The sequence below is a fragment of the Xylona heveae genome (assembly GCF_001619985.1).
Source record: "Xylona heveae TC161 unplaced genomic scaffold L228scaffold_7, whole genome shotgun sequence".
Taxonomy (NCBI): Eukaryota; Fungi; Ascomycota; class Xylonomycetes; order Xylonales; family Xylonaceae; genus Xylona; species Xylona heveae.
The window spans coordinates 1,200,697-1,211,084 of record NW_017264199.1 but is presented as its reverse complement, the minus strand read 5'-3'; the positions used below and the strand labels follow the sequence as shown (position 1 = coordinate 1,211,084).

At 49.6% G+C, this 10,388-nt stretch overlaps 3 protein-coding genes across 3 annotated transcripts; 1 reads left to right on the top strand and 2 right to left on the bottom strand.

Moving 5' to 3' along the window:
- Nucleotides 1-858: 858 nt before the first annotated feature.
- L228DRAFT_239806 (nucleic acid-binding protein) lies at nucleotides 859-1,659 on the top strand (the record flags this gene model as incomplete). The annotated part of the gene is made up of 2 exons (XM_018331179.1): nucleotides 859-963; nucleotides 1,105-1,659. The coding sequence occupies 2 exons, from the start codon at nucleotides 859-861 to the stop codon at nucleotides 1,657-1,659; spliced, it is 660 nt and encodes a 219-aa protein (XP_018187429.1).
- A 1,183-nt stretch (nucleotides 1,660-2,842) lies between these two features.
- L228DRAFT_253589 (AAA-domain-containing protein) lies at nucleotides 2,843-3,855 on the bottom strand (the record flags this gene model as incomplete). The annotated part of the gene is made up of 2 exons (XM_018333759.1): nucleotides 2,843-3,063; nucleotides 3,120-3,855. The coding sequence occupies 2 exons, from the start codon at nucleotides 3,853-3,855 to the stop codon at nucleotides 2,843-2,845; spliced, it is 957 nt and encodes a 318-aa protein (XP_018187428.1).
- Nucleotides 3,856-7,642: 3,787 nt separating this feature from the next.
- On the bottom strand, nucleotides 7,643-9,191 carry L228DRAFT_161979 (mitochondrial RNA splicing protein). The gene is made up of 8 exons (XM_018329400.1): nucleotides 9,039-9,191; nucleotides 8,908-8,977; nucleotides 8,806-8,841; nucleotides 8,604-8,736; nucleotides 8,434-8,526; nucleotides 8,316-8,372; nucleotides 7,809-8,253; nucleotides 7,643-7,751 (listed from the first exon to the last, which is right to left on the bottom strand). The coding sequence occupies exons 1-8, from the start codon at nucleotides 9,080-9,082 to the stop codon at nucleotides 7,697-7,699; spliced, it is 933 nt and encodes a 310-aa protein (XP_018187427.1). The 5' UTR covers nucleotides 9,083-9,191; the 3' UTR covers nucleotides 7,643-7,696.
- Nucleotides 9,192-10,388: the final 1,197 nt, after the last annotated feature.

Sequence of the window (10,388 nt, the reverse complement as noted above, 5' to 3'; positions counted from 1 at the left end):
TAGTTGGGTCGGTGACGACCAGCGAATCCCCGCTGTTGCATGTTTTTTTTTGTTTTTCATTTTTACCCTCATTTTTACCCCTTTTTGTACGACATCAATTCCTTAGAATCTTATTTTATCCTCTCAATTATTTCCTCTGCAACAAATTTTACTTTTTTCCTATTTACAGTACTATCAAACATCTTGATTGACTACAGTTCTACCCTGAAGGAGGATGTGGTCTGTGCTTTGAGCTCTGGAGCCCAAAGAGGATTAGATGCAAACTATGCAAACTCACGTCCCCCCGGAACCCCAAAATTGTCTACAGGCCGCTGGCAGAGCCGCATTGAATATTGTCAACGTCCTGCACCGCAACGAGGACGGTTTACACAACATTATTGACCCCATTGCCGAGTCATATCTAGTTCCCCAATTGCGTATATCCATCGTATTTCTGCACCCATACGGTCCGATATCACGAAATTGCCAGCGCTTGTGCCAAACTCGGAAGAAGAGACCTCAAGGATCTACGAGACGGCGAAACTCGACACTTACTTTTTACACTCTTTGCCCGATACATTCAAGAGAACGAGCCTTTGCTGTGTTTCGGGACATCTACGTTCAGGCCGGTCGAAAACACCTCCCATCTATCATCTCTTTCGACGACTCGCACGGCGTGATCCCAACCCATTTGCTAGACACAGACACAGGTCTCGTTAGCAAGTGAAGCAACTAAGCAATTGCTGGTCACAAAGAAGGGATATACAATCGAATCTCAAGGCCAGATAAAGGGCAATTGGCAGTGACCAATCGGGACATTTCCATCAAGCATTACAGACCGAAAAGACGAGGTTGTAGAAGAATATATCAAGGGAAAAAATGGCAGGACCAAATGCAACCGGCGTAGTTGTGTCCGCGGGCAAGATGATGAAGACTGTCAAGGTCCGCATCGCCCAGCAGAATTGGAACAATCACATCCGCAAGGTTCGTTCAATCCTCTACTATTCCTTCCTTTCTTCCCGCCTTCTTTCATATCACTTTACAATATCCAAACACCTCATGACCCAATACCTATAACCTTAAACCTTAACATAAACTGGCCATCTTACTAATATCATACCACAGTTCTTCTCCAAACCAACGCACTATCTCGTCCGCGACCCCAACAACTCGACCCGGGAAGGCGACATTGTGCGCATCGCCGCGGGATTCCGCGTGTCGAAACAAGTCCGGCACGTCGTGACCGCCATCATCGCTCCCTTTGGCGACACGCTCAGGTCTCGGCCGCACGTGCCCTCTGAAGCCAAGCGCCAGAGACAACTCGAAGCCAAGCGCCACGCGAAACTGGCTCGGCGAGCTGAACGCCGGCGCTTGTCCGCGTCGACGCCCAATGAAGTGAACACGCCCGGCTGGACGTACACGCCTGATGCCTCATCGGGTCCCTCTGAGAGCAAGATCCTCGAGGCCCTCGAGGCCGCAGAAGCAAAAGCACAAGCGGAGAGCATCACGAGTCCGTACGCCTCCGAGGGAACCACTGCGTCTGGCGCACCCGGCGCGATCGCCTCGGGCGCGCGAGGCCCGCAGGAGAAATCCCAAGTCCAGCGACGCCGAGACCAGAGTCTGAACCGCGATGCGGATAAGGCGATGCGTAACCAGGAAGACCTTGAGCGCATTTCATAGTACTCTTGTACTGTTTCTTCAGTTCGTCCTGGCTTGTCTTTAGTTTATTCCATGTAGTTTTTCCTGGTTTTTTTAATTCCAAGTAGTTCTGCCTCATCACATCTTCTTGTTCTTTCTTCCTTGCTTTGTACCCGTCATATATTTTTCCTTCCTCTTCCGCTTCTGAAATCATTCAAAGTCTATTATTCAGTATTATTTCCTTTTTTCTTATTTATTTAGCTTGTTTTTTTTAAAGGCTTTGTGAATGTACATATAGTGTACTATAGATCCAAACATATTCCACTACTATTCTACACGTGTATGAATCATGAGCCATGACATCTAGGTACCTTATATAATGTACAAAGGTACAAAGGTATGACAGCAGGTATGACCCAGGGCTTTGCTGCTTTGCATGTCTTGTCTTTTGACTTGTCTTCTGACAATTACTTTGTACTTGTCTTACACCACCACCAACACCACACGGATTTTAAGCCATGCGGAATTTGAACCATGTAGAATTTGAATACCATGTACATCTTGAACCATGCGGATCTGAACTATGCGGGTCTGAACCATGATTTCATACGAAACTCTGAACGCCGGGGGTAAAGTAATCTGGGGGGTATATCCATGAGTATCTGTAGTCCTAAATGTAGTACTAAATGTAGTCCTGAATGTAGTCCACACCTCAATCAAGTGCGGATAATTCATATCATGGCATACTAGCTAGCTAGGTGTATACTGGGTAGCCATACAACAGTACCGCGTTATAACGATAGTTGGCAGTGCGTTACTGATTCTGAAACTGGCACTGATCTGACATTGATACAGAAACTGAAAGTGATCCTGTTACTGTTACAGATATTGACACTGACACTGATACTGAAACATGCCGCATCAGACCACTACCAACCAAGCACCGAAGAGACACAATGCGAGACGGCAAAAAAGTAAAAAGGAAAAAGAAAAGGAAGAAATAAACAAAGAGGTATAATAATACTAAAAGAGGAGTCATACAAAACCCACGAATCCGTCAGAAACGGAAACGGCAACGGAAAAAAGAAAAGGGAGGACAGAAAGAATCAAGAGGAACAAGAGCCCTCTCCCTCACACCAACACACTAAACCCCCGACAATACGACATGATTGTGTTGACGACACGACAGAAGATAGAGTGAAACGAGAAAATGGGACCTAAGAGGCTAACCCCCCCGTTCGCCAAACTCTCTTGCCCATTCCTCAAACTTCTTCAGCCCGGCCTTGCTCACGCTCGGTCTGATATTCGTCAGACTTGCGTCGAAGTCGCGCAATTCAATCGGCCGAATCTGGTCCATGGACATGTGCAGCAGGGCCTCGCCGAGCGCGCGCAGCGGTCCCATTGCCGCGTCCTTGGCCAGTGCAGTAATGTCTGATCCGGAGAAGCCTTTGCACCGTATTAGCATACTGTCATTGTAAATCTAGGGAAATGAGAACTCATACCCTCTGTCCGCTCAACCAGGCAATCAATATCCGTATCGCTCAGACTATGCTTCTGGTGACTGAGCAGCGTTTTGAGTTGCAGGGCGCGGACATGGCCTTCGGGGAGCGGGATATACTGTCGTCTCACGAACCGGCGACGCGCTGCCTCATCAATAGCCCAGGGGAGGTTCGTCGCCGCGAGAACGAGGACGCGGGAGGCATCGCCTTTCAGCTTTTCTTTATCGCTCTGTTCACGACCTGCCGCCGCGCGGGCGAGATCGGACCACTGAATGAGAAACTCCGTCTTGATGCGCTGTGTGGCTTCGTGTTCGCCGGATCCTGAGCGTGAGGACAAGAGCGAATCGATTTCGTCGACAAAGATGATAGATGGCGCGAGAGCCTTGGCGAGTGCGAATAGTGCGCGCACCAATTTTTCAGACTCTCCGAGGTATTTGCTCGTCAGACTGCTTGCCGAAATGGAGAAGAATGTCGATTTGGATTCGGTAGCAACGGCGCGGGCCAGCATCGTTTTGCCTGTCCCCGGGGGTCCAAACAGGAGCATACCGCGTGCAGGTTCGCGCAGTCCCATGAATAGATCGGGCCGGAGAAAAGGGTAGACGACGGCTTCTTTGAGTGCGCTCTTGGCCACGTCAAGGCCGGCCACGTCGTCCCAATGTACTTCGTCGCCTTGAATGACAATTTCGTTGAAGATTTGCTTGGCAGCCGTCTCGTCAATACCCTTGGGCAGGTTCTTCATTACTCGTTCAACGCGTTTATTGTATGCTCTCGTCGCTGGCGATTCGGGTGGTGTATTCTCATCACCGTTTCGAGAAATGTCCGAGGTTGGTGTAACTGGCGATCCAGCCAGGATTGGGTCCTCCCTTTGCTTGCGGCGTAGGGTCCGGGTGTGTGGATCATATTCTACTTCGCTTCCATTGCTCTCCTCGCTGCTGCCGGCAAAGTCGAATCCATGTGGTGCTGCTTTTCGGTAACGCCGTGCATTTGGCGTTGTCGGATTTGTTATAATAGACACAGGCTTCCTAGACTTCACAGTTGACGGCGCGGCAACGCCAGATTTCCGCTGCGGCGACCGTTGGCGGGCGATATTAGGTGACGATGTGGTGGAGGAGCTGGGAGTGTCTTGTAAACGGGCAGGTTTCGACGCGTGTGACGGCGGTGGTAACGGCGGCGGTTTCTTTTTGACCACAGGCCGCGTTGGTTGATATTCTTTGCGGTATGATGGATACGAAGAAGCGTCATGAGAGGAATGCGGTGATTGACTTGGTGGTTCGGTTAATGGTCTAATTGGCAGAGTTACAGGTCTAGGAGAGAGTGTTTGCTTTTCTTTAATGATGCGCGGCGGTGGCGGTGGCGGCTTGCTTCGAACTGAATCCCCCGAGTGTCGTCGCGGAAGTGCGGCTGCCGGCGGTGAAGATTGTTGCTGCCAATTTGGATACGAAAAGTATGGTGTGGGTGGTCCCAAACGACCATGACCGGCAGAATAGTCACGCTCCTTTGGTGGCTGGACCTGCGGTGGGGTTTTTTGCCGTGGCAGATACAGTTCACCGGAACTCGTATACCCCCCATACGTCCGCCCGTCGTCCAAAGTGGATCCGCTCACACTGTTGCGTTGCAAAGTATTGACGCTCGTATCGCTGCCACCAAGGCTTCCCAAAGTTTGAGCAACTTTATCACTGCTCCTTCTGCCAAAGATTGAGCCCCACGCTTGCGTTGCAGCTTTTGCTGCTGCCACTGGACGGTCCGGCTGCGGATCGCTACCTTTGGGCGACCTTGAGGATCTCTTCTGTTTTCCTGTCCTCAGCGTCATCGGCATTCCTCCACCCAACCTCTTATCTGGACTGGGAGTCCGTGAAGACTTTGTAGTAATAGCGGCCGAAGTAGACAGCCGATGGACAGAGTTGCCTGAATGCGTCCTACTCATCGGCGGTGACGTGTCGCTCCCAGAGTCTCGCTTTATATAGGCTGGCCGTGACTTTTGCATTGACGGTATCACCGGCTTGGACAATTGAGAATATGTCACTGTCGGCACGGTCCCTTCCCCTATTGTTTCCACCGGACGAGTAGGTCGCTCTGGCGGAGTGACTCGTCCCGCTCGTTTTAGGAATGGGCTGCCGCTCGAGGCACTGCTATTGTTGTCCTTTTTTGCCTCTGCACGGCTTTGTCGAAGAGCTTCCAGAAGGTCGACACGTTCTTTGCACTGGAGCTCCATGTCGCGCAGTGATTCCTGCAGTGCCTTTTCAGTCTCGGATCTTGGCTGATAAGTTGGCGGTACGCGATATGCATTATGATAGTAAATTTGATCTAGGGCATTCCTCCAGGAACGGAGAGCCTCTGCTTCATTTCCCTACAAAGACTGTAAGCATGTTTGTGCGCCTGGCTGGAAAGCCCTGTATTATCATCAACGGTGACCCGTGCACGCACCTGTCCTTCATAATAGACCGCTGTTGAACATATTAAATAGCAGTCATCATATGTCTTCTGCATAGAAGACAATGTCTTATTGCGCATCATCGATGCAAAGGAGGGAAGCGTTCTCGGTCCCGTCCGCCAAGCATATAGAAAATATCGTGGGTATCGGCCCTTCGTCTCAAGTCATAGCCAGGCACGGAGTATTGCGGCCCGATAATATGTGATTCCCACTTCAGAACCTCAACCAGGAATTCCTAGCATTTATTCTTGGATCGGAGAACCGCAACTTCGTGAACTGTGCCCCTCCACGCAGGTTCTTTGTGGTCCCCTGGGGCGTTCTTTGGTCGATGGTCGACCCTTTTCTTGTTGCGAGGGTTTGTCTGTCGTTCTTTCCTCTTATCGATTGTCTTCAGTTCTTCTGCCGGGCGTGTGGAATCCGCAATCCCTTAAGACATATAAGCTTCGGATAGCGTCGTAATCAAGTATAAGCGACTTCCCGTCGGGAGTAATTTCGTGGCAAGGTGTTGTTTATTCAGACAAATGCACTGCCCCGCAGACTGACATTCGCGTTTGAGGATGCGGTCAGTATAACACACAATTGCGGGGGAGTATTGTCCAGCTCTACTGGACGAAAGGACAAAAAAAAAAGACAAGGGAGAATTTGAAATTTGCGTCCTCATTAACAAAAAGGAAGGAACACTTCTGTAGTTAACCTGTGAGCATATAGAAAGAAGAGGATTGTAGACAAATTGAGTAGAAACAGTGGTTGGTCGTGACTTCCCAAATCGGCCATGACCGTGGCCGAATCACACGAGTCAGCCAATTCCGACTAAAGTAGAAACTCGACTGTCGTCATAAGCCGTCCACCAAGGCTGCCTCTGGTAATTACTACGTACACTCTCATGCTGCCCAGAAGGCGACCATTTCGCGGTTAGCATTCGCCACACTTTATACTACCACGACAGTAAAAGTTGCGACAGCAAAAGAACCCCGGTAAAATCACCAGTCTGCTGCGCCTCACAAAATAATTCTCATGTCAACATGCATCTCCTTTCTCCGCCGCTCCGCTCCGCCTACTCGCAACGTGCGTAAGGCGTAGCTGTTCCCGTTTAGAGCTAGATACTCTTGACATGGCTTCACTATACATGACGCATATGACAGATATAGTGCACGATACTACGTCGACCATATCGAAGTGTCCATTTCTTGCTAAATGATCGGATTTCTTTGTTTTTCTTCATGGCCTAACCGTCTACCAATCTCAGATAGAAATTCAGGCGTGCTTCGCCCAAACAGCCAGATGGAAGAGATAATATCTTGTGCTATTTATACATGAATAAAGAGAAATGACCTGCCAGGTCATATTGTCGACAATTATGATGATCATGGTGTGAAATATGAAAACTAGACAAACGCCCCGCTTGATTATTCGTTGGAAGCAGATTCAAAATTACAACCGCAACCTCGCGCGCAATCAGCCAAGACTTTGTCTTTTGAACAAGGACAGTGAGATGTTGGAATGGCAGCAAGAGAGAGCACTCCCCGTGAACATGGCCAAGAGATCCACGTAGCCATTTTGGTCGGGTCTCCTGCCCACCCGCCTGCCACTTCCCCCACCGCGGAATAGGAAAAGAGAAAAAGTTGAGGAAAAATCAGTCCACCCAGACTCCGTCGCCTCCATTTGAGATGGTGAAATGAAAGACACGAAATAATGGAATCCCCGCCATTCTATCAGATAAACAAGATACAGTTGAGAATAGAAGGCCAGCCCTGGCGCAATGATACTTCTAGCAGGCGGTCACTTGCGCAGCACCATGGAGCATTTGAAAAGCGTGCGACAAGGAAACCGGTCCTCGCGCGCACGCGCGCCGCCAAAAGCTGATATTGCGGGCGGTAAGCAAGTGAGGATAAAAAACAACAGTACGAGGATCGATGATATGATGCTGAGAAACGGTCGAATAAAACGGCAAGACCAGAAGCACAGGCTTTTTGATGCAAGATCGACAAGTGATAAGCGCAGCGTAGATGGGTCCGGGGGAGATTTACTCCGCCCTCGCTGATGACAGTAGATGCTTGCGTGAGAAAATAGATGGAAAATGGCAACCAGAGGAAAGAATTGAGAGATGGAAATGCGCCAGCCCCAAACGAAAGAAAGCCTCTAGAAAAGACTATATTTCGGCTTGTTGACGGATGAAGTAGGCCTTGGCCATTTCGTATGCAGACCTGTGGATGTTTCTTTAGCCCGTGCGCTTTTCCCGGTCAACATTGCTCGATACTTACCAACAAATGGCCGTGCTTGGCATGGTAGTGATGATTCTGGGCTTCAAGCCTCGGAAGAATCCTCGGAATCCGTCACGGCGATTGATGATGGCGGCGGCTTCAAAGAGACCCCGGGCATTTCGAATCTCGACATCAGTCGCCGTTCCCTTTGTTTGCAACAATGTCTTGATCACGTCGAGCGGCGTCGTGATACCGGCCGCGAAACCACCGGCCAAACCACCAGCCACGCAGTGTGTGACCGGATCGTAAGCCTTTGAAGGGTTCATGACCTTGGACAACGACTCGTATGCGGTGAACTGGGCGGCGGTGAAAGGCACTGTCATGCAGAGGGTGGTGGGGTAGGAAACATAAAAGGCCTTGAAACCCTCTGTCCTATAGACCGACTTGGCGCAATGAGCGATGGTGCGATATGCGGCGCCGTGGAGCTGCATGCGTTGTTTGATGACTATCACATTTGGGTCAATTGGGGGACGAATTTCCTCAGCGACTGAACCGGAAGAAGCTCACCATCAAAAGGGTTCATAAGAGCATCTGATGAAATGGTCGCGCAAGCACCGCTCGTCGCTATAGAGATGTTAGGACAACAAAAGCTATCACGATGACGAGTTCCCGGCGTAGCACTCACCAGCGGCCAATGGATGATGTTCATCGCCTTCGTTACCACCCATGGCATGCTTGACAGCCTCATAAGTGGCGAAATAGACGGCATGCGCAGGGCCTATATTGACATGTCAGCCCAACAGAGGTTCCACAGATGCCACGGGGTCATGACGCTTTGACTCCTGCAACACGTACCAGCGCCCACTACAACACTAGAAATGCCCTTCCAAAGCGACCGAAATCCCTCAAGTCTTGAAATTTGGGCGACCGCATTGGTGAGACCGGTGTAGACGGCGGTCGGAGAAGGATTGACCACCTGCATTCGTGTCTATCGCAGCACAAGTCGGTTTAGCAGCTGGGATCATTGATAGCGCAGATTTGTTCTAAATCGTCATACCTTCAACAAGTCAATGGGGTACATGACAGAATGTTCCTACAAGACAGATTGTCAGTTTCTCCGAATTCATTGCGTATCGCTGCGGAGGCAGAAAGGCCTTACCATGATACCCGCAAAAGCACCAGCTATCATATTTGCACCGAGCGAAAAATTGGGCGGTAGACCCTCATAGCTGGCTCAGGGTTAGTACACAATGGAGCGAAAACATTCAAAGCAAGAGAATATTTTCATACTCAAATTCCTCAATCGGAATGGGATCGTGAACGTGAGTGGCCATGGTGACCGGCAGCGAGACAGCAGGAGGACCTGCAGTAAGCTCTTGAAGGGGCGACAGGTTGACGGTTTGATAGCGAAGCGCAAGAAAAAGACGATGTGAAAATGGAAGTTGCTCTGCAGCGTATTATCGGTAGGTGAAGGGTTTCGTTGGGTTTGAAATTATTTTTTCTTGTGTAGAATTGAGGAGGGGAGAGAGAAAGAAGTGTGAGTTGGTGATTGATGGTGGTGGTGATGATAGAGAAGATTAGATTGTTTCTCTCTTTCTCTTCTTTCCTCTGTGTCGGGGGCCGGATTAGAAGTTCTGCGGTGCTTAGGGTCCCAAGTTTACATGGGAGATGCCGATCCGATGGACGGCGGATGCAGGCGGGCGGCCACAGAAAAAAAAGAGCGACCAAGCTCAAAAGGAGAAGGCCAAGCCCTTTCTTTTCTCTCCCAGCCCACGCTGACTGCCCGCTAACTGACATTCGCTACAACCAGAGGGAAACTCGCTTAAGCGAATCTTAACTAAACTCAGTGGATCCTACGCTAATTGATTACTAGCTGTGGTGGAGGCAGCGAAGATTCTGGGGCCAAATCAGATCCGAATCTTCCGCTGGACCTAACTGATTACAGTGGTCGTTCCGACCTCTCTGGATACGCTACAGCGGAAGCCTTTGCTGGGTTTACTCCGTATGCATTGGTTATTGTACTGTAAGCCAGTAGTTTCACTGATTAAGAGGCTGATACTCCCACCGTCGCAGTTTTATCATCCACATGCCTTAATCCGGGTCGATTGGGAACGAAATTTTATCTGATAAATGGATAATTGTTTACTCCAAAGGAGAAGTGTTAGATAAATACCTAAGGTAGCTCCGGCCCACCGGTGACTGTGTTAATTTCCACCTTCCCATCTTGCCTTGTTACTAGAGACCTTCCCGGAAGAGCCCTGGTGTCGACGGGCCGGGGGTCCAAAGTTCGTCGCAGCCACGCGCTCGTCGTGTTTTAGTCAGTCATGGCATTCTCGACCCTCTTTTTTTTTCTCGTTCCCGGTCTACCCTGCTGGTCAATGTCATATTACATTCCCTTTGGCCAGTGTCAATCATCATTTCTTATTTTCCCTCAACTTATCGCTCTCGTCATCTTCGCCATCAGAAAATTATTCATTCACGAGCTGTCCGTTTCTCGGCCGAACCTTGTCTCAATAGGGACAAACATGCTGACATATGCTCGGCCGAGGAGCAACAAAGGCGACGTGTTCTCCTCTTTTCCCCGAATGAGAATCTTTCACTTTTTGTCAATACCACTGTTTATCAATTTGTTATCCAAAT

Excerpts from the sequence above, each read along its gene's own strand:
- L228DRAFT_161979 (XM_018329400.1), bottom strand. The coding sequence starts at position 9,082 with ATGGCCACTCACGTTCACGATCCCATTCCGATTGAGGAATTTGA. Across the intron at positions 8,842-8,907 it reads GTGCTTTTGCGGGTATCATG|GAACATTCTGTCATGTACCC; the intron begins GTAAGGCCTTTC and ends TCTGTCTTGTAG. Across the intron at positions 8,254-8,315 it reads TCTTATGAACCCTTTTGATG|TCATCAAACAACGCATGCAG; the intron begins GTGAGCTTCTTC and ends CAAATGTGATAG.